General features: G+C 46.2%; 1 protein-coding gene across 1 annotated transcript in view; it reads right to left on the minus strand.

The window, feature by feature from the left end:
• Positions 1 to 12,869: 12,869 nt before the first annotated feature.
• The window catches only part of Tekt3 (tektin 3), a 37,338-nt gene continuing 24,056 nt past the window's right edge, over positions 12,870 to 26,151 (minus strand). Inside the window, exons 8-9 of the mRNA XM_075989583.1 lie at positions 22,592 to 22,746; positions 12,870 to 13,086 (exon numbers count right to left, since the gene is read on the minus strand). Coding sequence (XP_075845698.1) covers positions 12,870 to 13,086; positions 22,592 to 22,746 — 372 coding nt within the window. The remainder of the gene's footprint in view (positions 13,087 to 22,591; positions 22,747 to 26,151) is intronic.

The raw sequence follows: 26,151 nt of genomic DNA on the forward strand, positions 1-26,151 counted from the left end.
ATTGAAACACTTTATCTTCTGGGCAGACCCCCTTAAGACAGAAAGTAAACAACTCAAAATAACTTCAGGAAGTTCCTGAAACTGACGTAACTAGTGCCCGCCCTCCCAAGAGTAAATAATTAAGACTGAAGAGAGTTGCTCTGAGATATGTAAAGCTGCAAAGAAAACTCTTAGGCCATCCCCCCAGTCTGGAAGAAGCAGCAATCAGCCAAGCTGCCTCCAAGAGGCTCAGAACACCGGAAAAGGCAACCCGGAAAGGACACTCTCCACCCTGTCAAGCTGCCTGCAGGCTGTGCAGTGTACTCCAGGTTCCCAGCTTTGTGAGCTGTCACCATGCCTGGGTGGACCTGGTGATGCAGCTGTCTTTGAGTCATATCTGTTCCTGTAAATAACCTCTCACCTATATTCTTCTGAGTAACTCCAATAAAACTCATTGGATCATCAATTGTACTTGAATGTCATCCAAGCTTCAGTCTCTCATGGGCTCCTTTCCTGGGGTGAGTCAACATGTGTGTTGTGACTCCCCAGGGACTCTCTGAGGTATGACTGACGAGAAGGCAGTGGGACTCAACTTCCTAGTGACTTGTTCTGCTTCTTACCCTCAAGTCCACATTTGACACTGTGCCCAGTCGAGCAGTTCATTTTGTATCGCAGAAAACTCAACATCTCGGCATGTCACAGGCCCAGAACGTCTCGCAGATTGCTGACACTGTGAATGGCAAGGGTTGGGTCTAGTTATGTTTTATTGCCTTTGTTTATTATTTCCATCCCTCTAGGTTTTACGTTCATGAATGACTGAGGCCTCTTTGAACTGTTTTGGGGGTATGCCAAGTTAGAGTGCGTGAAATAAAATAAGTATTTGCTGTGTGAATGAACGCACAGCTTAAAAAATGAACCTGCAAGCCTCCCCAGATTCTGCAGTGCGCATGTGTGTAGAAAGACCTCACGGTAGCAATACAGCAAGGTAGCCATCCAGCGTCCGTTCTCGCACTAAGATTCCTAGAACATATTGTAAAAAAGAAAGGAAGACTGGAGGACGAAAAAGAAGGAAAGAGAAAAGAATACAGTGTCATCGCAGGCCAGTGGGGTGTCTCACTTCATTTCCCACCATCACCTTCACGGTTTCCTGAATGTGTCTGCTGTGCAGGGACTTGGAGAACTTTCTAGTATCCAAGCAAAAGTTCCCCTTTGCCTCTCAATTTTAAAATTTACGGTTCACGCCACTGAAGACTTATCTTTATTATTATTGCCATTTCAGACAAAATGAAGTTCAGTATAACCTCCCAAGCCCAGAAACAGCCCCATGGGGTCTTAGCTTTCATCCCACAAAGCTGAATTCTGTGGTGTTTAGTGTCTAGAACAGCGATCTGACATTTGACCAGCCCTTGCCTGGATCACAGCCAGGATTTCATGTAAACTATTTGAAGGTCTCTGATGAAGCACCACGTGGCTGAATATTTAGCCACGTTCAAAATATCTGAGGGACTGACCTATGTTTATCCGGACATGGCCATTCCTGCTCTCGAAACGGCTTTCCTGGAGCACCCTGGAGGGTTGGTGTCTGCCAGAGAATGTTCCTCTCAAGTCATAAGAAGATCCTGGCTGGACTCTGCATGCGCAGATGGCAGGAGGGAGGCTGCTCAGCTTGCAGCGTGCAGTCAGGGCCAGGGGCCTGTGGAGCACACGGCTTTCTCCCAAACACTTACAAACCCATTATTCATCACACGGCCTCTCCCCAAACAGGCATGGGATGCTATGACCACATGAATTCTGTGGATGTCCAGCCCGCCTTCGAGACAAGCCTGGGTTGTGACGTCTGGCTTCTGCTGCTACCTTCTTAGCCACAAATTCCAGCCATAGGCCGCTTGTGGTTGTGTGTCCCAACCCTGGTCTCAGCACACGGGAGCACAAAGATCTAGGACAAATGGCAGTGGCTGTGGGACAGGCAAGAGGTGGCAGGAGAATTCCAAGTGGTTCAGTGTGATTCCTCGGGTAGACCCTTCGGTGTCTAGCTAGCACCTTACGAAGCCTAACCCACAAGCTCAGAGATGCAGCTCTGACTTGTCTTCACCTTTGCTTCCTCACAGCCTTTACAAAGGCCTGCCCCAAGCATCCCACAACCCTGTTGTAAGACATCAGAGGAAGAGTAATCTTCCATGTACCTGTGTTCATATGCTGGGGCCACACAACAATGTCCCATAGAATGGGTGGGGTGGTTCAAATAACATGAATTTTCTCATAATTCTGGACTCTATTCCAAACACACGGTGTCCCTGGGCTATCTTCTCAGGACTTTTCTCTGTGTTTGAGTCAGTCGTTTCAGTAGGACAACCCCCTCCCCTCCTTAGCCTCCTTCCAGATTCGCCATCTAATCTTTAGAGGCCCTGTCTCCAGAATCAGCCACATTCTGTGGGACTGGCAGCCAGGCCTTCATGGCTGCCATGAATTCTGGGGAGACACACCTTAGCCTGTGGGTGTCACGGCTCTGAGATAAAGGGATTCCCCAGTGGAAGTGTTGCAGCTTTGAGGTCAAAGGTATCCTAGTAGCCAGGCAACGAGGAATACTGTAGAGTCGCACGGCACAACAAGCCTCACACAAGAGCTTTATTGGGAAAGACACAAGGGGCTGGCTGCTTCTGCTTGGATGAGAAGCAGCAAAGAACTCAGCAGAAGAAGCAGGTTTATATAGGGTTTCAGGAAGGCGGCATTTTCCAGGGTGGGGACTGGTAAAATTTCTAGTTCTGAGCTTCAGGGATTGGTGGGATTTTAAGCTCAGAGGTTGGTGGGTTTTCAGAACGTGGAAGTGAGCTCGGACTTTTTATAGCCTAGACCCCCTTTCATACTTCATAGCCTAGACCCCCTTTCACAGAAAAGGGTAGTACAGCCTTGAGAATTAATGAGGGCCCCAAATGGGAGGAAAATGGAAGTCGACAGTGTACCCTACCTCCCATTCTTCTGGTGACTCACTCTTCTTCCAGAGAAGCCCTGGAGCCTGTGGTTCCAAAGGGGGCTTTGCTACATGGTTTTTGAGATTAGAAGTTGGGGAATTGGTGGACGGCCTGCATGCTGGAGACACATGCATAGCTGCTCAGGTCAGAGCTCTGCCTGTCAATGAGGGGACCAGTGCTACAGCCCCACTGCAAAGCTGACTACCTTGAAGCTCCCTAGAACCTCACTGGTGGGAGTCTAGGGAAGAAGCCGGAGTCTGCTGTCCATGCGTGATGGCAGCAGCACCAGGCACACTTACCCAGGAAGAATGGAGCCCAGATGGCCTGCCTGGTTTCTTCCGCTTCCGATTTTGTTCCACTTCCTGCTTTCCTCTTCACTCATAAGGATTCTATTTCCCCATAGCCTTTGCTGTAGTCGAACTCACTTTCTGCCAAACCACACCCACCTGCTCTAACTCTGCAGCTTGCTCGCTACCCAGCGCTTCCTCCCATAGACCCACAGCACAGCATATCCCCAGAGCACAGTCAGCTCCTCATGGACCAATTCATAAAGTCAAGATGACCCTACCTTATGGTTCCCACGTCCCTACTATTCATGTCCTCCATCCCTCCCTTCCCCAGACTCTTCATTCCAGGCATCTAGAAAATCCACCAGAAACCCCAAAGCTGCTTCACTAGAGGGTAGCTTTTGAGAAGAGGAATCAGATTCTCCCAAATTTTCTTCCATTAGTGGTCCCTCGTAAATTGCCAAGGCTCTATCCTCCTCTGAGTAGGAATGGGCTCTGGGATGACTTGCCCTAAGTTCTTAAGTTGGCATCTCAGCCTTCAGTCCCCTCGTACTATTCCCATGATCCTTTCTCACCATACTAATTTTTCTGTAGCCTTTGAATGCCACCTCCTACTTTAAGCTTTGTCGGACTCAAAAGCCCAGCATGCACAGCCCTCAGCGTGACTTGCACTTGGTTTAGCCACTTGTTCTCCTTCCCAAATCTTTCTCTTTGCTTAATTTATTTTTATTATTTGACAGTTTCATGTTTGTCTATGATGAATTTTAATAATTTTCTCCTCCCTTACCCTCTCTCATCTCCCTCCCTCTTCCACTGTAAACTTCCTTTTTCCCCAATAAATCCCCTCCTTTCAGGTAGGGGGGCACATGCCCCCTGGGTTTCAACAGAGTGGTTTGCATGGGCATGAGTGAGAGGTCACTTATTGTAGAGATAAACAACTTACCAGTGTCTATACCACTGAAGAAAGTGAGACGCTTCCATCCCCAAAAACTATTTACTGGCAACAACACAGCCAGAGTTAGGACTTGATGGCCTTCCCTGGTCCATGATGAAATGCTGATGAGCCCAGTCTTATGGATAATCATAGCCATAGATATGTTTGGAAAACGAGTGAGTTCATGAGTGCCATGGCCGGGTCATGTATGGACGATGTGACATATCTCATTATCCTCTGGCTCTTACAATCTTTCCTCCCCTTTTCTGTGATGCCCTGGACCTTAGAGGAGTTGTTATAGATGTCCCACTTAGGGGACACACCACTATCATTTATTCTCAGCACTTTGCCCAGTTGTGAGTCTCCACATTACCTACAACCCACTGAATAAGAAGCCTGGAGAAGGCTGAGAGCTGCATCAATCTATGGGTAGAAGCACGTGTATTTGGAAGGCACTTTGACAATGTGTCCATTTAGCAAAATGATATTAGAAGGTTTTCCTCTTAGGGACTATGATCTCCCCAGCCATGGGCTCTTCTTGTCTAGGTTTATAGTACTAAGCATGAACACACTCCTGTAGAAAGGCCTCAAATACAACCAGAAAGACTTGGTTACCCCATAATAGCCATGCCACTGTTACTCCAGTGGGCATAGGCTGTCTAGCAGGTTATAATTGTAGCACACAAGGTCGTCCACTGGGAAAGATGGTTGATGAAGTTTTCCTTCTGTAATGGTTGGTTTTAACTGTCAATAGAACATAACGTAGAATCATCTTGGAAGAGTTCCAATAGAGAACTGTTGAGAGATCAGGTTAGCCTATGAACATGTCTGTGGGGGATTATCTTGATTGCCTTAATTGTAGGAAGGCCCAGCCTGGAAGTGGCTGGCACAATTCCCTCTTTGGGGGTTCTGGATTATATAAGAACAGAGAAAACTAGCTGACTACTAAGCATGCATGCATTCATTTCTCTCAGCTCTCAACAGATGTGATGTAACTAGCTACTTCAAGTCCCTGCTTCCTTTGACGTCCCCCACGATAATAGACTGTAGCCAGAAATTGTGATCTGAAACAAACCCTTTCTTCCCCTAAGTTACTTTTAGAATATACAATCACAAGAGGTAAAATAAAGCAAGGACCTCCCCGCCCCCACCTGCCCTTCATCTTCCTAATTACTTTAGCATTTATTTTAGCTGTGCTAAAATCTACACAACAGAGAAGTTTCCATCTTAGCCATCTCTATGATGCAATTGCCACTGTCATCCATCCTCAGACAACTTCAACCATAAAAAAAAAATTGTGCTCACCCCTCCCCAGATCCTCTGGAAATTAACATTCTACTTTCTGTCTATTAAATTAATTGTTCTAGGTCCATCTTATAAATCAACTAACACAGCATATGTCCTTTGGTAGGTGATTTACTTCACCAAGACTCATTGACGCTGTAGCAGGTGTTACAAACTCTTCCTTAAAGACTAATGTTCCCTTAAGTGCGTATACTGTGTTTTGTTTATTCATCCATTGATTGATGCTTGGGTTGCTATCTATATTTGTACTATCATAAAAATAGTCCAAATGAAAAAAAAATGCTTTAAGCCTCATGAAGACTTTGCATCACTTCTCAAGAGTGGCCTTTCAGTAAATCCATTGAGGTGTTTTCTTTTCATTGGAAACAGATGTTTTTCACACACTACATTGATTATGGTTTTCCCTCCCCCCATATCTACCATTTTGTTGATGTGGGATCCCCCTCTGTATGCTGTGAATACCATTGGTTAATAAAGAAACTGTTTTTGCTGGGTTTGGGCTCGGCTATTAAGCTAGGCTATCCAACCAGAGAACCCAGAGCTGTGCCTGTCTCCACCTCCCCCAGTGCTGAGATGACAAGCGTCCACCAAGCCCAGCTGCCTTACATGAGTTCTGGGAATCAAACTCAGGTCTTCGTGCATATGGAGTGAGCACTTTATGGACTGAGTGATCCCCCATCCCGTTCAGCAGATTCTCAAAACTTCTTAAAGCAAAGGACACTAAGGCCAAATGCTGAGGATGTCACTTCCTCTCTCTGTTTGGTTACTTTCTCTAAGTAGTAGAGAAAGGTAGCTGATTTGGCAGGCAGGGAGGGGGCGCGGCTATGCACCACTGTATAACAGCATCTGAATTATGTCACAGAACTTGAAAACATCCCGGAGTGTGTATCAGAGACCATTCACTGCCTCTGAGCTAAACGTGTTTACTCTCCCACTGTGTGTTTAAATGTTCGCAGAACATGCCGTAGGCTCCTTAGCAGCTCCTGGCCAGCACAGCCTGTGGGATTTGCTTCTGTCCTGTGTTCTGAGACCAAGTGTTAAGTTTTTTATATGCTCAGACTATTATCACATTTTTACATTCTATTTGGATGTTTTCATGTGTTTTTTTTTTTTTAAGAATCTGTAATCGTCTGGGATTTCTGTTCAAATACAATTAAATGCAGTCAGTTTCCCATGTCTTCCTAATAACCAGTTCTGGACTAACCTGTCTTTCCTTTGCTGTTGAGAAACCAGTTATTGGCTCTGCACATATGTGTACAAACTTTGGGGGCGTTTCCCATTACACTGATCAACCTACCTATCCCAGTTTTAACTGCCATAGTTTAAACATATTGCTTCTGGGATAATCAAATAAATGTGGCCAGAAGGTCTCTTGGAAAGAGATCTCTTACATTAATAACTTTCACATTATTACCAAGTATTTCATCTCTAACCAGCAAACGACTCCTGCAATCTATTTAATTTCCAAGACAGTGTTACCAGGACAGGACTTTTCCTTGTGGAAGAAACTTCCATAAACCCCTCTCTGTGTTTTCTGTCTCTTTTCATCCACAGCCCATCAATCCATAACTCAGGCAATAATCTCCTCCCTCCCTGGAGTTCTGTTATCTGGTTGCACTACCCAAAGGAAACAGTTATGCATTAGCAGGACCCTCTTCATGTCTTTCATGTCTGCTTCTGATTTTCAACTCCCTGTGGTCCTTGCAGAATGTGTCCCTGTTCCAGCACTGCCTGGAGCTACCCTCATCCCTCCTTCCACTATCACCTCCGACCTTTGATGCTTTATCTGTTGGCAGATTCTGTCTTTTGCTCTTCATTCTACATGAGTGTAAGCCTACTGTATACTCTTTACCCCCGGAATGGAACTGGGGAACCCCGCACATGGAGCTCGGCCTTTCTCTCTCCAAATCTTCAGTGCACGAGGGAGAGGTCACTTATCTCCCAGCCCTTGCCATCAAGAATCTTCAGAACATTTTCACAGCTGTGCCTGTGGCAAATCAACGTCCTCCCAGTCTGAAATCAATCACCCGCCTTCCTGGGGACTAGCCAAACAGTTCCTCTCCTTGGGAGGCAACCATCATCCCCAGCCTCCCTGGCTCACTGCCTCCTGGTGAGACCCTTCTTTCTTCCCACTGTAATTCCACTAGAAGAGCCTTCCTTCCTCCTTCCTGTTTATCAGAAGCCTCGCCAGCTTTCTGCTGCCCACTAGATAAGTCCAAATGTCTTACTCAAGCTCCTGAGTGGAGTCCGTACACAGCACGTATCCTATGCACTGTGACCTTAACCAATACTCATGTTAAAAGGGACTGGATTTTAATCCAGGAGTTCTTGCCTTCATAGTAGCCGGATGGGATTCAGACTCATTATTCAGAATCCTTCCCACTAAACCCAAAGACCTAGCGGCATCCTAAGTGGGATTTCCCATGTGTGTCAAAAACGATGACCCTGCAGTGATCAAGGCTTGTCAAGCACAGAGGCCTAGTGGGACACATTGTACAGTGGCGGGCTTGAACCTGTGTATTGGTTAGTGTTTGTCAACTTGACACAAGCTAGAGTCATCTGGGAACAGGGACCTCAGCTGAGAAAATACACACCGTCAGATGCAAACCTGTGGGGCATTTCCTTGATTGACAATTGATATGGAAAGGCCCAGCCCATTGTGGGTGGTGCCAACCCTGGGCAGATGGTCTTGGGGTATATAAAAATGTAAACTGAGCAAAGGTGGAACAAGCCAGTAAGCTGTGTTCTCCCATGGTTTCTGGTTGGCTTCCTGATTCCGGGTTTCTGCCTTGAGTTCCCGCCCTGACTTCCCTCAGTGATGAACTGTAAGCTGTAAGATCAGATAAACCCTTTCCTCCCCAAGTGGCTTTCTGTCATAACAGCAGAAAGCAGACTAGGCCATCTAGAATGTAAACAGAACTTTTGCTTTGTATGTCTGCCCTCTTGAAGGGCAGGATGGGTGCGCTTTTCTTCTTGGCTCACAGATGTCATCAAATTATTTCTTCTTTTCTAACTATCATTCACTGGTGCCCAATAGAATTATGTAATTTCTTGGGATCCTCCAAATATTTATTATATTTACTTGACATTCTATAAAACATCCACAAATAAAGCATTGTATGAGCCCTATTTATTGGACGGAGAAAAAATCTCTAGGAAACAGTGGGTCTAGGGGTCATGTTGGGGCTGTCCTCTTTGGGCTTCAGGACCTTGAACAACTGCTCAGCTTGGCTGAGCTTTGGTACCTTAAACTTCTACATGGAACCCTGGTACGTCCAATAGCTACTCATGACTCGTGGCTGCCGTTCAAGACAGAGATGATACAGAACATTAGCATCAGTGCAGAAAACTGATGGAGAGCGCCAAGAAACCGAAACACCACAAGAAGGGCTCTGCAGCTGCCAGTGACATCACTGACCAGCGTTTATGGGAAATGCACAGAACAGAAGCCTCGCAGACAATAGACTGAAGTAAGTGGAGGAGACAGCCCAGCTCCTCTGGGATATGCTCCAGTGTGCCTGTGAAATTAGATTAGCGGGATGCAGACAAATAACTAAAGCATCTCACTGCAGTCAGCTTGGTCCGCGGACGATAAGAAAGAAGAGGGGAAATTTACCAGGAAAAAAGCGGCCCTTCTTGATGCAGGAGCCTCTAATGTTCAAAGATAGGAAGTAATTCCAAAAGATATTGTGAGGCTTAAGATTGAACGGGTGACTTTCAGATCTCTGTGCTGGAAAGGCAAAATGGGGGAGTGGTGTTTGGCTCAGACAGTTTATCCCAATCAAGGTTCTTTATTAGATGATTAGCCATCCCTCCCCTGCTTTTCCAATGTCCTAGATATCGCCATCGTGGTACTTTTGATAAGCCCTTTGACTGGATTGGACATCGGTAGCCCTACTCCAGGTTCCTTGAAGGCAATAAAGATGTCATCTGTTATTCATAGCAAGGCCATGGTGGTAAAGCTAGAGAGATGGCTCAGCAGTTGAAGGCACTGGGTCCTTGCGGTGGTTTGAATAAGCATAGCCACCACAGACTCAAGTTTGCATGCTCAGCCCATGAGTGGGGTGGCCATGTTAGAGGGAGTGTGTCACTGTGTGGCAGGCTATGAGGTCTTATATGCTCAAGTACACCCAGTGTGGCACACTGTCTCCTTCTTCAGATCAAGATGTAGAACTCTCAGCTCCTTCTCCAGCACTATGCCTGCATGCCACCGTGTCTTCTGCCATGATGATAATGGACTGAACCTCTGAACTGTAAGCCAGCCCCAATGAAATGGTCTTCCTTTATAAGAGTTGCCATGGTCATGGTGTCTCTTCACAGCAGAAACCCAAACTAAGATACTGCTCTACCAGAGAACCCAAGTTTGGTTTCCCGCACCCACATTAGGCAGCTGCGGATAGTCTGTAACTCTTACCTTTCCAGGAAAGTTGATGCCTCTGGCCCATAGCCTTCTCAAGTGCCTGCACTCACAGGCACATATCCACATGTAAATACACACCTACACACAATTAACAAATAATAGAAAATCCTTAAAAGCCATCACAGTGGTCTTTAAGAAGTTCAAGATCAAACTCCTATTCCGGGACCAGCTATAATTGAAGGACAGTATACAAAAAAAAATTGGGTCTCTTTGCTCAAAATCCACTAGACATTTAGATTGTGAAAATAGAGAATTAAAGCAAGCATGCTCTTTGTGAGTACAGAGCCCTGCTCACCTGCACAGGGCTCATGTTCGTCCAACTCCTAGGTATAGTGATACAAATGTTGCATCTTTTAAAATTGCCACCACCTAAATCACCCTCAGGGGTCATCCCTTTACTGCCGTTGCATTCTGAGTTGGTACCTTTCAGATAATCATTTAAGTGACAACTTCCAAATGGCATCCTAAGATGCTGTCTCTTATGCATCCTCATAACTTGGTTCTTTTGCAACTCTGTCTAATGTCATTCAGTCCATCATTGAGGGAAGGGACTTCACAAAGACATGGTATGGCTGTTTTCCCTCAAGAGCTGACTAGCATCTTCAGTCCTCGCTTGCCCACCCCGCCCAGCAGTGTTACGTGACACTGACGCTTTAACCTCTCACGGCGTCATGTACGAGATGTTCTTGGGTCTTGAGAGATAAATCTCTCCTCTTCTCTCTCTTAAGTTTGATCTCTCTCTGCGTCACATCATAGGATGTGTTGGGGTCAAGGAATGAGGACAGCTGACTAGTGATGACTCCCTGGCTAGTCCTCAAAACCAGGCTTTTAATATTAGAAATTATGTAGGTTTCTCTAGAGAGCAGGTTCTCAGGCAAAGCAGGGCCTCCTTTTGTGGACATCAACATGATGCCCTATGTTTGAGTGGCCACAAGGCTAAAATGTCATGGTTGCTTTCAAACTTCGTACAAAGATAAATTGTGGCAAAATTGGTCTTCACATTATAGGGAGGGGAAATGGTGGAAAATGGGTGTCCTTGAGGTTCTCAGTCTGTTCACATATGGGGGTTGGGGAGGGTTTCCTGAGACCAGTGGTGAAGCCCATTGGTCCCCACCAAGCTCCTTCCCATGAAACCATGATGCCAATGGTATTGATTTTGGATTTATGAGAGTCTTGGCAGTGGGAGGCGGTGGTACATGCACCCCTGCTAGGAACCATCAAGGGCTAAGGTTAGGAGAGGGGAGGCTAGAAGACTTGGATCACAAGGTAAACAACAATTCCCCTGCTCTAGATTAGCTTGTATACACAGGGAAGGAGTCCATCCCTGCTCTACACACACACACACACACACACACATAATCTAATTTAAAATCAGCCCCCACTGTTCACCTATTTATAGCCTGAGCTCGGGAGGCAGAAGTGCCAGGTGAGAGGTGTCTATAACAACATTCTCCAGAGACAGAAGTGGAAATTACTAAAATTATAGGCAGCTTGGCTATTTAGGGGCAATTACACATATTTCTAAATCTGAATGATGCCTGGGTAAGTGGATGCCTTGGGCACCCAGTGACCCTCCCACAGTCACAGAGTCACATCATATTAATACGCTTTAAACAGATAAAGGCAGGCCATGTGACATATATCCTCCAGCCCTGAGATTCTTAAACACGAACATCCACTCTGAGTCTAGGCTGCTTGTAGACTTCAACACTGCAGTAGCTATAACCATGAACCAGCTACTATGTTTCAGACTATAAACCAAATGTTTATTTACAGAATTTAGTCTTGCCCACAGTTTACCAAAATAAGAAAGCAAGGCCTTTTCTGTCTGGGCTACATTTTTTTCTTCCCGTCACATTCTCGTCATGCCAGAAATATAGACCAAGTCGAAGAATGGTGGAAGGCTGTATTCTTCAAATTAAAAAAAAATATAATTCACGGAAAAAGAAAGATTTCCCACAAGCATATAGCAACTAAGAGACATATGAGTTTAAGCTTGTAAATAAGAGGGTTGTAAAACTCATTAAACTATGACATTTTATCTAACTCAATTATGAGATGATTTAGTGGCATTGAGATATCTGGTTCCATCAGAAGTAAGAGGAACAAAACCAAACCTATAATTTGATTCTAAAATGATATTTTGAGGTCACAAAAATAGCTGATGTACAAGCTTATCATGCGTACATCAACCATTCTGGCATTTGGAAATGTTCTGTGAAATTAGCTAACCAATATTCTAAGGAGAGAGGGCAAGACGCAAGACCGAAAGGCGGGGAGGCGGGAGAATGTGAATTCCGGAGTTAATGGACAATGGTTAAAACAGGGCCAGCACACTGGGGGGTAGAGGGAGACACCGAGAGAAAGAGGAGAAAGTGAGGCTTGAGAAAAGGCCTCTCTGCTGTGGTCTCCCGTTTCAGAGAGTGGCAAAGCTGAGGAACGGCCAAGAAGGAAAAGATACGGGATGAGAGCCATTTTCAAAACCGCACAGTCATTTTCAAAACCGCACCCGATGCTCTCAGGCTCTCCTGTGCACTCACTCCACAGCTCCCCATGTGTGTCCCACCACATCCCAACTGCAGTGTCCTGAGGACAAAGACACGCAGATCTTTGGGGAACATGCAGCAATTTTGACAAGATTAGGACTCCTGATCTGGTCACTCAAGGATAAAATACCCTTCATTTTTGGCCCATTCATATTATAAACAGAATGATGAGAACCGTTCAAACCCTCCTGTTTACCTTCTCTAGGGGATTGACTACATTTCCTTCTTTCCTCTCCATAACCCAGAAAACCAGTACACAGAAAATTAAGGTTTAGACACAAATGAAAGGCCATCCAAGACAAGGGTGTGGTGTGTTTCTATCACAACAACCCTTTAATAGTGACTACATTCACACTCATTTAGATGCTGGGGTAGGGCTTTGCTTCTAGCATTATTTTAGGGGTCTGAAAACCATTCTTCCCGGGGTCCCTAGCAGAAGCCAACCAGCCGCAGGGTATTGGGGTAGCTTTTGCGCATGCTCATGCATTTTTCCTGGTCGATGTACAGGGTGTTGGCTTTCACAGCCAGGTCTTGCTCCAGGATGGTTTTGGTGTGGACCAAGGACTGCAGGGTGTCCTCCGAGTCCCTCAGGCGCTGCTGCAGAGTCTGGATGGTGTCGTCCACCTCATAGACCTCGTTAACAAGGCTGCAGGAGGGAAAGCATAGTCAGCTGGGCGGGCACACTCCTGCAACCCACCCTCAGCTGCATTAAAGGCTTGCGCACTAATTGAGTCCTACGGGAGAGGCACAATGACCCTGTCAGAAGTACTTTCAATAGCCAGGAAATCGAGATCTATGTGCGATTCCGGTTATCATGCCAGGGTCACCCCCATTGCCTACAGCCATAGTTCATAGCCCAAATGACAAGATAAACATATTCATGAGGTCTCTCTCTCTCTTTCTCTCTTTCTCTCTCTCTCTCTCTCTCACACACACACACTCCCCTCTATACTCTGACATACATACTCACATGCACACACATAAATGTATGATATGTAAGTACAATATTCTAAAAGAAGGACAATTATGAACATCGATATTTTGTTAAGAGCAAGTATGGCGTGTGTGGGGGGGGAAGAACCTCAAAATTTAGCTGGAATTTTTTACCTTTTACTTCAACCTTGAAAATCCATTATAGAGATGAGGAGAGAGAACCTTTACTATTTAGAATTCTATCCAACCTGTTACCGTGTCTCAGTTAGGAGCATTCTCCAAATTACAATAGCACAGCAAGGCCCTAAGTAAAATCCTCACAGATCTAAAGTCAGCACATGGTAATTTTCCAAACTCTAATGCAGCATGAAGATGATGGTCTGTGGCTGTGCAACTGTGCAAACTGTGACCCCAGAAACTGTCACAAATGCTCTTTCTGTGTACTGATGAAGAGTAGTCATGAGGACAGGAAGGAAAACTACAGCACCATCCCAGAGTGGAGCAGCTCCTTCTCAAGGATGCAGTTGGTACAGTCTCAGTCTTCGTGGTCTTATGTTGTACACGGGCCCTTCCTAAATGCCTGTGCACCCTTTTGCATTTGGTGTCCAAGCTGCCTGTCACTTTGCTGCTGGAGCTCTACTCCTTATCACCGCCATTGTGTAAGTAAGCATAACGATTAGGCGTGCTTCTGGAAATGGCAGCTGTGCGGTTTTTTTTGTCATTTGCTTTTGGAAAACATTCTCCCAAGCAACTGTTTGCCTTCTCATTTTGTGTATGGTATGTTTGCTGTGTTATGTTTTGCCGTACATAAGATTTCAGTGTTTGGTGAGCCCTTTTGGGATTTCTTCTACCATGTTTATAGTTAGAAAGTTTTTTCTTCCCAAGAGTAATTACCCACTGGTTTGACCAACAGTATCTCAAGGATGTACCTCTGTGTCACTCAAGGGTGAAGGTGAGCATAGGTTATAAAAGGGGCAACAGTCATTATTGTAACTTGCTAGTGACTGCCCTCCATGTAAGTGCTGTTCTGAGTGCCATTCCGGGCCGACCAGCTTGCTCTTTCTAACGACACCAGAAGCATCTCCACTCTTAGGTGAGTAGAAGGAGACCTTGGGAGCCACCTATCAGCCACTTCTAATTACTCTCCTCCCATTCCAGTCAGTTGAGAACTTAACTCAGAGTACAGACACACCCCTGTATCCGAGGGTCTGCATAGGCATTCAGTAAGTCACAGATATAAAATATTCAGGGGAAAAATTGCATCCATGCTAAACAAACACCTTTATCTCTTTCTTATTCCCTAAACAGTATACTGTCACGGCCGTTTACATTGCATTGGCATTATAAGTAATCTATCCATGAAGAAAAGGTGCACAGGGGGTATGCATAGGTTATATGCAAGTGCCGCTTCATTTTATAGGAGGGATTCCATGTTTGTGGACTTGGATATCCAAGGGAAATCTTAGAACCACACCCCAGGGATCCTGATGGCTGTCCATCAAATCCTGATTGGTGATGCAAAGATGAAACTGTATTGTCTTCAAAGTTTCGTTTACTAGCAGATTAAAGGGGCATGGATTTAGTTAAAATATATATCAGAAACTGTCCTGAATACAACGGTGCCTATGATCTAATGAGGATCCACGAATCCCTGGAGGGGAGAAAGACTTCACCATGACAGAAACACATCCAAACCACTTTAATGCCAGGACACAGTACAACTGGAAGAGGGACATCAAGGGTCAGCAGGCCCAGGTCCCTTGTTTTACAGATGAGGAAGTTGAGCCCAGAGGATTGATGAGCTGTTCTGTGCCCAGGCACACAGCCCACACGTGTTTATAAGCAATGGCAGGCCATCCTGGAATCTGGGAAGGAAATATAGAGTCTGGCTGGCTCTATGAAGGAACAGGGTCCCATTTCCCGTCCCCACCCTCTCTGTTCCTAGTAATAAAAGGGCAGAGGCAGAGGCCCGGGAGGGTGGCTTCAGGACACAGGGTTCCTTTGAGATGGCTCATCTCACTATCTTTTATTTGTAATCCTCACAGACAATACACAGGATGCCTGCCCAGCTGGACTTCAATGTCAAGTAAACAAGTCATTTTTAGTGCCAAGTATTTTTTTAGTCCCGGCACAATACACATACTGTAAAGTTGGCCATCTTAAGCATATCCATGTGTAGCTCAGGATCGTTAAGAACATTTACATGTGTAGCTGTCCCCACCATCCATCCAGATGGAGATCGTTACAGAGATCTACAACTGACCAACATGCAGAGAATCAGGAACCAACTAGTACACCTGTAACGAGACCTCTATGTCTCCGGCTCCGGTAAAGACACAGAAGAGGGAGAAAGATCGCAAGAGCCAGAAGCCCAGGATCCTAGCATGTTGCCAGACAGTGTCCTCTGGGCATTGCAGGGAAAATGCACCCATGAGATCCCAACCATATGGTTTCTTGAACAAGACCAGCGGACATGCCAATATAGACTAGAAAAATTCCACGTGATTCCACCCCAAATGAGGAACTACAGGCGATCGGTGGCTTCTGAAACAGGGTGATCAGAAGAGAGATGATGAGTTTCCTTCAGGGACAAGCTCCCACATAGCGTTTCCAATCCCAGCTGTTCCCCCCTGAACACTTGTACATATGAGCAAAGTTAAATGGATTTAGTAGGTTGTATTACATATGTGCATATGTACACACATACATACATGTAAAATATAGTAATTAAAGAAGATACTACAAATCTGGAGGCACCAGGGAGGAGTTTGAGGGGGAGTTATGCAGATACAGAGCTCATGTTTGAAGTTCTCGACTTTTGAAGCATATGTGCTGGACAAAGAACCCCACCATATGCTGCTGCTTGAGACGGTCACAATCTAGACCTCTCCTGCGTTGTCTGGTGATAGAGACAGACAGCAGAGTGCCCTCCTAGGATTTCTCCTGGACAGGATGGCGGGTAGAAGATATGTGTTTACTGTTTACAGTTTTACTTTCTGTACTATTCTGGATCTCTACCATAAATATGGTGAATGATATTCTTCAGGTCAACGATGAAAACAAAACAACAAGGAAAACCCCCACAACTTTTCCCTCCTAAAACCGGAGAGAATCAGTGGGTTATTTTTTGTTTTGTTTTTTGAGATGGGATTTCTCTGAGAGCCCTGGTTGTTCTGGAACTAACTTTGTAGACCAGGCTGGCCTCTGACTCAGAGATCCACCTGCCTCTGCCACACAAGAGCTGGAACTAAAGGCATACGCCACCACTGCCTGTTTATTAGTGGGTCCTCTTTATCGGGAGATTCAACTAACCTCAGACAGAAAGTGTTGTGTTGTTTTAAAAATTTTGCTTCTTCCTGAACACTAACACCAACTTTCTTGACTTTACTCCCTAAACAGCACCATACAGCAGCTGCTTATGGTAGTACCATTTATATTGGATTATGCTAATCTACAGATTATTTCATGTATGTAGAAGGAAGTGTTCATGGAAAATACTATACCATTTAACATACAGGACTTGAGCACTCATGAATTTTGACTTCTCTGAGGGGGTCCTAGACCTAATATCCCAAAATATCAAGGGGCTGCAATTAGGAGAGATTTTTTTCTACTCTCTTTGCCTTTTAGAGGGGTAACCTGAAGGGGCCTGGATAAGAGATGGCACATTGATGCAAACATCGCCATGTTAAATGAAGATGCTCTCACAGTTTCCCCAGGGAAATCCCACCACACCCAGCTTCTGAGCTTCCCCTCCTGCTTGCCTGCAGCACTGGGCTGGCCACAGGCTGTGAGGCTGGCTGAGGTAGGGTGTGACAGAGTTACAGTGGCAGCACCCTGGGTCATTGCGCATCTTGTCTCAGGTAAAGCTAACCTCATCCTTTGGGTGCTAGAAAGAACTGGCTGACTTTACCCCTTCTTCATGACCTCACACCACTCAGTCATAGAAACTAGCCATCTTGTCTTCCATACAACCCCTCCTGCCCCTCCATCCCCATCCCCACACATTCCACTCCCGTATACTTTCCTCACTCCAGTCTCTGACCTCAGGGCATTCCTTAGCTATCTCCTCAGCCAATGTAACTTTTATCTGCCTCTTGAGCTCTCTAATGAATGCCAGCTCCCAATACTAGGGGAAGACACACTTCAGTCCTTGGGACTAATTTGTTGCCCAGTGTTAGGTTATACACGCCAAAAGGCCACCCCTTCTGTGGCCTTGGGCACTTGGAAATGTCTTCCCTACAGACATCAGGAAGCAATGTCATTCGCCCAAAACAGTCTTGTTTATACCTGCATCCTGCAGGCTCTCCCACAGCTTACAGACATACCAGATGTCTGTGTCAGGTGAGGACCAATGTCTACACTCTAGGTTGGTGGTTCTCAACCTGTGGGTTGCAATCCCTTTGGGGCCAACCAAGTCTTTCAGAGTGGTTGTATATCAGATATCCTGCATATTAGACTTTTACACTATAATTCATAATAGTAGCAAAATTAGTTATTAAGTTTATGGTTGGGGGTCACCAAACACAAATGAGGAATTGCATTAAAGGGTCGCAGCATTAGGAAGATTGAGAACCACTGATCCAGGCAGAGGAGGCAGCCTTGGGAGGTAGGGAGATGCCAAAAGTTCTACATCCAAAGGATGCACCAAGTAAGACCCAGACGCAAGCCAGTAAGGACTCAAGGCAGGAAAGAAATGGAGGAACCTACTTTCAACAGACCTGCATCCAGTCTGAGACAAGGAAGACAGCAGTGAAGGGTGCGCACCAGCAGGCATGTGGGCACAGCCCTGTAATTCCCACCCTATGGAGGCAGAGGCAGAGGCAGAAGGATTCAGAGTTTGAAGCCGGCCTGAGATACACAGTGAACTTAAAAACTAAGCGCCGAGGTGGGAGTCAGTGGTAGAGCCCGCTGGTGTTGCGTGCGCACCTCTCTGAGCTCCATCTCTGCCCCTGCGGGGAGGAAAAAGGTCCACAGCATCTGGGGAAGCATGTTAACATCCCACATCCTCTTCACCCAGAGACCATACCGTTCTCCCTGCCAATGGCACTCAAGATCCAGGGGTCAGGGGGTGATAAGCAAAGAGTCTGCAAACTCATCTGGTATGCTATACTTTGCTGTTTAGAGCAGACTGGGTTAAAGAGAGCTTTTGTTTAAAACCTTAGGGTATAAAGTGTCACCAGCTCCATCGCAGCTGCTGGAGAGGGTTGGAGGTAGGACTAGGACGGGGCTGTTTATTATCACCAGGACTGCCTTGCCTCTGCTCTCCCAGTCCTCCCTGACTTCAAAAGGAATCCTGAACCCAGATGTGTCTTTTCTCCCTGCAGCCGAACTCTCGACCCCTTAAAGTTTACCATAATGAACGATGAATATAATAGCTTAAAGTATCACTGTCAAAACAAGACATGTAAGATCTAGAGAAGGCAGCCACCGAGAGTCCACTTTCTTGAAGCCTTGAGGGCACAGAAGGGGACAACCTTCCCCCAACTGCAGCCATCAGAAATCCACATCACTATCAAGGACACACATCACTATTACCTTCTGTGGTCTCAGCTGATTTGGGAGAACTATTTTGCTGACAGCATTCCAGTTCGTTGTTGTTGTTGTTTAAATTACAGACTTGAAAATCATTTTGTTTCAAATACAAACATGTCTGCTATAGAGTTTATTTGTCTTAGAATCAAGATTTAAGTTAAGCAGAGCCTTCTCTGGATTTCTACCAAAGATGCCAAGAAGGAACTTAGAACTGCTTTTGAAGGAGCCCACTTAGAATATTTGAAATGTAAATAAAGTCTCAAAACGAAAACAGCATTTTTTTCCATCCTCAACCCCCTACCCTAAGTTTGATCTTTCTCAATCTAGACAGCCCAAGGGTTGCTTTTACAGTGATTAATTTTGATGGGAAGTTTTTTTTCCCAAATAATAATGGCCTCAAATATCTTTGGCAAGGCTTTCTTCACAAAAAGCAAATACAGGTTCTGGCCTAACGGAAGCAGAGGAAACGGACACAGCAGAGGACCAACAGGGAAGCAAGAGAACAGCCGCGCACATTAGCTTGGAAGTTCAGCCTCTCAGAGGGGCCGTGAGCATCTTTCCTTGCTTGGTGACACCAGGGCCAGTTTAAATCCTTTTATGTACTGAGGAGATGGCTCGGTGGTTAAAGTGTTTGCCGTGCAAGCATGAGGAACAAAGATTAGATAGCCAGAACGCAATAAATGCCAGATAGGAGGCATGGATGCTTGCCTATCGTTCCGATCGAGGAAGACAGAAGTGGGGGGTCCGCAGAAATATGGTCAGCCACATCGGCAAGCTCTGGAGTTGATTGAGAGACCTTGCCTCAATGAATAAGGTAGAAGAATGATTGGGGATGATTCCAGACATCACACTCACATGCATACACATCCACAAACCTGCAGAGTACATAGGTCATTCACACACACACACACACACACACACACACACACACACATGAAAAAGGAAACTTTTATGGTTGGGGTGTGGCTCCATGATAGAACACACAACATTTCCAAAGGCCCCAGGTTCCAATTCCAGCATCCAAAACAAACAAAAATAAAACCCTGTGTTTATCTAATAGCAGTCTGAAGAATTTTTCCCATCTCCATGTTTGATGACTCTGCAGAAACTGTTTTGGATCATGAGACTTCAGCTCAGCCTCTTCTAATAATATTTGCATCCAGAGGGCTGGGGAGAAGGCTAGGCTCAGCAGGTACAGTGCTTGGTGCATAAGCATGGAAGCGTGAGCATGGGTCCCCAGAACCAATGTACAAAGCTGGGTATGGCTGTGCACTCCTGTAATCCCAGAGCTGGGAGGTGGAGACAGTCACTGTCTAGACAACAAGCCCCAAATGGTCAGCACCAGCTTCAATGAGAAACCTCACCTCAAAAAAGAAAAGAAAGGAAGGAAGAAAGCAATAGGAGATATACTGCCAGCCTCTGGCCCCCACAAATGTGCAAGTGGGCAAAGCCCCTGCTTCTACATGTGAGTAGACACCCTCATGTCCAACACACAGCATATTTGCAAAAAACCACAACTCGCTAACTAATCCTAACTAGCCCGTGCCCGTTCTCTGACTGCAGGTTCTTCTGAAGCGAGAGACACACTTCAGCTGGCCACCCAGGGACCTGTCTTGCCTCTGGAGTGGAAGGCAACTTACTTCAAATAACGGATTGTGTTGGAAGAGCCTCTTCTGGGGAGCATGCAGCCTGGGTGGCCACCTGTGTATTGGAAGCCTACCCCCAAATGCTACACTACTTGACACACAGTTCATCTGAGAAGGTTGTGTGTGTGTAGATGCTGCCCGACCTTATGATGGGTCATGTCCTAATGAAGATGGTAAGCTGGAACTATAAAACATAGTTAGTGTATCTAACCTATTGATCATCACAGCTCAGCCTTGCCTGCCTTAACCAGACACAGGACATGGACAGTAGCCAAAACCATCAAGCTCCCAGGACAAAGCCTGTTTTAAAATAACATGTTAAATATCTCCTGCATTGAAAGCCAAGAGCAATATGGGGATGGGCACAGCTTATGCCACCATAAAGTAAAAACAAAGAAAAATCTCAAGTCAGGGTCTGTGTATTCTAGTGTATGTCTCAATGCAGTCAAGATCCATACTGTACATGGAGAGTGACTACAGCAATGGTCCCCAGGATTCCGGGCTCCGTCCTCTGTGTGAGAAAGAGACAAGGCTACAACACTGGCTTCAGTAACTCATCTCATACGGACATGAAGAATGTCCCGTGAGATCAGGTGTATGGCAGGGGAATGAAAAAGAGCCACACAGTCTGAAAGCTGGAGGAGGCAGAAGCGCACGGTTTGGTTGAATCCAGCTCCTTGTCAGGCCTCTCAATCCTGCCCAGTTCCCGCATAGTAACACTCATCTGCGGTGACCCAGGCAAGAATTCAAGCTCCGGCTGTCTCTCACTGCCAGGTGTGATCTCAGTGTAGCTGTGGGTGCCAGCGAGTTTCCATGTCAACTTGACCCAATCTAGAGTCACCCAAAAGGAGGGAATCTCGATTGAGAAGATGCCTCCACAAGATTCTGTGGCAGGCAGGCAAACCTGTAGGGCATTTTCTTAATTAGTGACTGATGGGGGTGGTCCAGATCACTGTGGGTGGGGACACCTCTGGACTGGTGGCCCTGCGTCCTATAAGAAAGCAGGCTGAGTAAAGCAAGAGGAACAGGCCAGTAAACAGCGCCTCTCACGGCCCCTGCATCAGCTCCCGTCTCCAGGCTCCTGCCCTGTCTGAGCTCCTGTCCTGGCTTCCTTCGATGACAGGCAGTGATGTGGAAGGGTAAGGCAAACGAAAGCTTCCCTCTTGCAGTTGCTTTTGGCCGTGGAGTTTTCATCAAGGAACAGCAGCCATGATTAAGACACTCCACAAGCTACCTGTTCCTGCCTCCTTTTCCTCATTCACAAAATGAAGGTGATGTAGGAAATACTGTAAAGTCACAGGACAGGGCCATGCATGGAGCAAGATCAAGGAAAGGTGACAACTATTTTCATCATGATTTCATCATCATCATTGCCCATTGTCATCATTGTCATCGTCATGATCGTCATCAATGACAATTGACCTTACGAGGAGTCTCCCTTGACTTTCTCTCTGAAAAGCCATCACTGAACCACCATTGCTTGCCTTGGTAGTGCTCACGTGTGGTTGGTTCATCTTTAGAATAAAACCTTCATGATGAAAAGACTCTACCATGGAACACAAGAGAAGGCTCACGGCGTCTCCCCACGGTCCAGCCCACTGCTACCGATTTGATTTACTTTCCCAAGGGGAGCCTTGTGGCCTGGACTAGCAACCTAAGGAATTGCTCAGAAGCCCAAACACCACCACCCCGAATGTTCTGAATGAACTAAATGCTAAGGCTATGTGATGTATTTCTGTCGTTTTAACTGTTAACAAATATATGGTGTAATATGCACAACACACTTTAGCCGCTGTGAAGTATTCGGTTCAGTGACAGTAAACACAGGCAACCACCTTCAGGCAACCATCACCACCACCCATCTCAAGACTTTTCTTCATCGTCCCGAATTGAACTCCTTAACCATTTGACAGTCACACTTTACACATTTAAAGAAGGCATCTTCACAATGCTTGGCATCAGAGAATATCCTTAATCAGAGCCCAGCTGCATCCAGTTAGCCCCCCCCCCCAGCTCTCCCCCTCTGCCCACCCTTACCGTAACTGAGCCGTGTCCCTACACAGCTCTATGTTCGGTCTCCTTGTCCGTTCATCCAGCCGGGTCTGAGCCACCTTCAGGAAGGCAGACTTTTCTTTGATGGCCTTTTTGATGGATTCTATAGTCATTTCGATCTGGAAGATCTCCTGCAGGGTCTGTGGCAACGAGAAGCAACTGCTGACAACCTATTGCTGGTCCCTGAACCACCTGAGACACTCCTACCTCTGGCACCTGGGCTTCCTTGACCTCTGGGAGGAGGAAGTAGATTTACTGAGAACCTTGCTCCTTCCATATTCTCCTCTTCTTGTGCTCAGGACACCCCGCCTTCAGTGACACCCAGTTTTCTGCTGCTCCTCAGTTCCAAACCTCCCAACTTTGGTCCTTTGGTGTGGCCCCTTTCCTCAGTCCTGGAGACAGCTCAGTTACTAACCAGCGCACTTTCCAAACCAGCTGTCTTTTCTGCCTTGATCCCATCCCAGGGTCCTCTCCAAACTTGCCTGTGCTCCCTGCCAAGTCTGTTCACCCATGGCCTATGCCCATTCCCTCTGCCTCCCACCTACCCCATATTCCAGAGGCTCCTGAATTTGCTCTCATGAAAATGCCTCTCAAGGTAAAGGCCAGAGCCTCTTGAATCCTTCCCACTACTTGAAACCCTGGCCCAACCTGTTCTCTTAGTCAGCTGCTAGCCAAATTCCTGGCTTCCTAACTGTTCTTCATCCCACTGCTAAAGGTTTATCCTGGGGAAATTTGCTATTGCATCCTCTATCTTCTCCAGGGACCTTGTAAAAGCACACCTATTTAATGTCCATGTAATCCAAGCCCTCCTGAGTCTGTCACTCAGGCTTTGACCTCTCTCCCAAGCTTTTGCCAACCTGTCAAAATAGCCATGTCTGATTCTCACCAGAAGAGACAACACGTCCTTCTGACAAACCTTTATCTCTCTGGTTCCAAGTGGTTATGTCTGTGCCTTCCCAACAGACTAACCATTTTCTCTCATGTATGTGGGGTGTATGTGTGTGCACCTGCATGTTTGTGTGTATGTGTATTGTCTCACTAGGACATAAAACAGCAGGATCAGCGTGACATCCATGTGTCTGCATCCCAACATGTCTAAGTGGAACTTAGAATGTATCTATTATGGGTTGAATTGTGTGTCCTTCCCCTAAAAGTTCATATCTTGAAGTCTCAACCCTCAAGACCCCAGAATGTGACTATACTTGGAGATTGAGTCTCTGCAGAGGTCAAGTTAAAATGAGTCAACAGAGTGGTCCAAGTCTTATCAATGGAGGGACCCTGGACACTGTGATAGCTATTCCCAGTTGTCAACTTGACTACATCTGAAATTAACTAAAACCCAAATTATTGGGCACACAGGTAGGGATTTTTTTCTTAAGTACATCATTTGAAGTGAGATGATCCACTTTTAATCCAGATGTTTGAGATGGGAAGGTCCACCTTTAATCTGGACCACACTTTGTGTTGGCAACCCAAAACCATGGAAGAAGGAAACTTGCTCTCTTGTTGCCTGCTTGCTCTCACGCTCGCTGCCAAGTTCATTCCTTCAATGGTGCTAGAGCCTGCTTGAACATTGGACTGGACTCTTGAACATTGTTAGACAGCACTGTAGTGTTAGCTGGACCACATCTGGTAATCCATTCTAATAAATCCCTGTGTGTGCATGAGTGTGTGTGTGTATGTGTGTGTGTGTGTGTGTGTGTGTGTGTGCAGAGAGAGACTCATTCTCTCAGTTCTATCCCTCTTGAGAGCCCTGATCAATAAATGTGTGTGTGTATGTGTGTGTGTGTGTATGTGTGTGTGTGTATGTGTGTGTGTGTGTGTGTGTGTGTGCAGAGACTCATTCTCTCAGTTCTATCCCTCTCAAGAGCCCTGATCAATAAATGTGTGTGTGTGTGTGTGTGTGTGTGTGCAGAGAGAGACTCATTCTCTCAGTTCTATCCCTCTCGAGAGCCCTGATCAATAAATGTGTGTGTGTATGTGTGTGTGTGTATGTGTGTGTGTGTGTATGTGTGTGTGTGTGTGTGTGCAGAGACTCATTCTCTCAGTTCTATCCCTCTCAAGAGCCCTGATCAATAAATGTGTGTGTGTGTGTGTGTGTGTGTGTGTGTGTGTGTGCAGAGAGAGACTCATTCTCTCAGTTCTATCCCTCTCGAGAGCCCTGATCAATAAATGTGTGTGTGTATGTGTGTGTGTGTGTATGTGTGTGTGTGTGTGTATGAGTGTGTGTGTGTGTGTGTGTGTGCAGAGAGAGACTCATTCTCTCAGTTCTATCCCTCTCGAGAGCCCTGACTAACACAGCACGGATGCACACAGAGGAAGGTGACACAGACACATCGAGAGAAGAGACAGCCAGAGAGTACAAGCAGGGAACCTGTGACATCTTGAGCTCAGGCTTCCAGCCACTCAGACAGTGAGCACTTTGTGTGGCCACAGCCCTGAAGAACTAATGCAGTGGTTAGATACAACAACAAACAAACAAACAAACAGAAAACGCCACCTGCAATCCACCAGTGAACAAAGGAACTCTGTCACACAAAGGTGATCCAGCAATTGGATCACGTGCCTTTAAACCCAGCACTAGGGAGGTAGAGACAGGAGTGATATGGCTGGGTGGAGAGAGAAATATAAGGCGGGAGGAGACAGGAGCTCAGGTACAGTCTGAGGATTCAGTCTGAGATGCAGTCTGAGGTTTCATAGAGAGAGATGCAGTTTGAGTATGCCATCTGGGGATTCAGTCTAAGCATGCAGTCTTAAGATTCACAGAGACAGGATCACCCCTTCGATCTGAGCACAGGTCGAGGTAAGAACTCTCTAGTGGCTGGCTGCCCTGCTTCTCTGATCTTTCTTCATCAACCCCTATATCTGACTTTGGTTTTTATCATTATAGCCAATTAGAATTTCATGCTACAGAGCCCTACTGCCCTGACCCCCATCTCAACAACTTCTGCAGTATGATTCCAACCTTCTTCCCAAGCTCCTCTCCTAGGGCACAGCATCCACGCCAGTTTCAACAGCCTCTTTAGACCTCAATGTGGCCACTGAGTCACTGCCTCCCGAGCCCTGTTGGAGGGATTGCCCCATTCGGACACTCATTTCTTCTTCTAACCCACGAACATACAGTTGTCATGGGCAATCAGGGTGCGTGACCTCCTACTGTTATTACTATCTGCTTGGGAACAAATTACATTTTATACCTTTCCCCACCCTTCACAATGTAGCACACCACCTGGATCGACTGTTGTTTACTGCATAAGTCAGGCATCCTGAGAAGGAAGGGTAGATTGCTGGTGCCTGGGGGGAACATGGCACACTCTACTGTGAAATATTACCTTAGTGCAATAGTATAAGATCTTTAAAAGGAAGACAGGCTGGGGAGATGATGGCTCACCAGTTAAGAGCACCGGCTGCTCTTCCAGAGGACCCAGGTTCAATTCCCAGCATCCTCATAGCAGCTCACAACTGTCTGTAACTCCAGTCCTAGGGGGATTCTGACGCCCTCTTCTGGCCTCCATGAGCACTGCATGCACATGGTGCACAGATGT

Source organism: Microtus pennsylvanicus, chromosome 11 (genome assembly GCF_037038515.1).
Source record: "Microtus pennsylvanicus isolate mMicPen1 chromosome 11, mMicPen1.hap1, whole genome shotgun sequence".
Taxonomy (NCBI): domain Eukaryota; kingdom Metazoa; phylum Chordata; class Mammalia; order Rodentia; family Cricetidae; genus Microtus; species Microtus pennsylvanicus.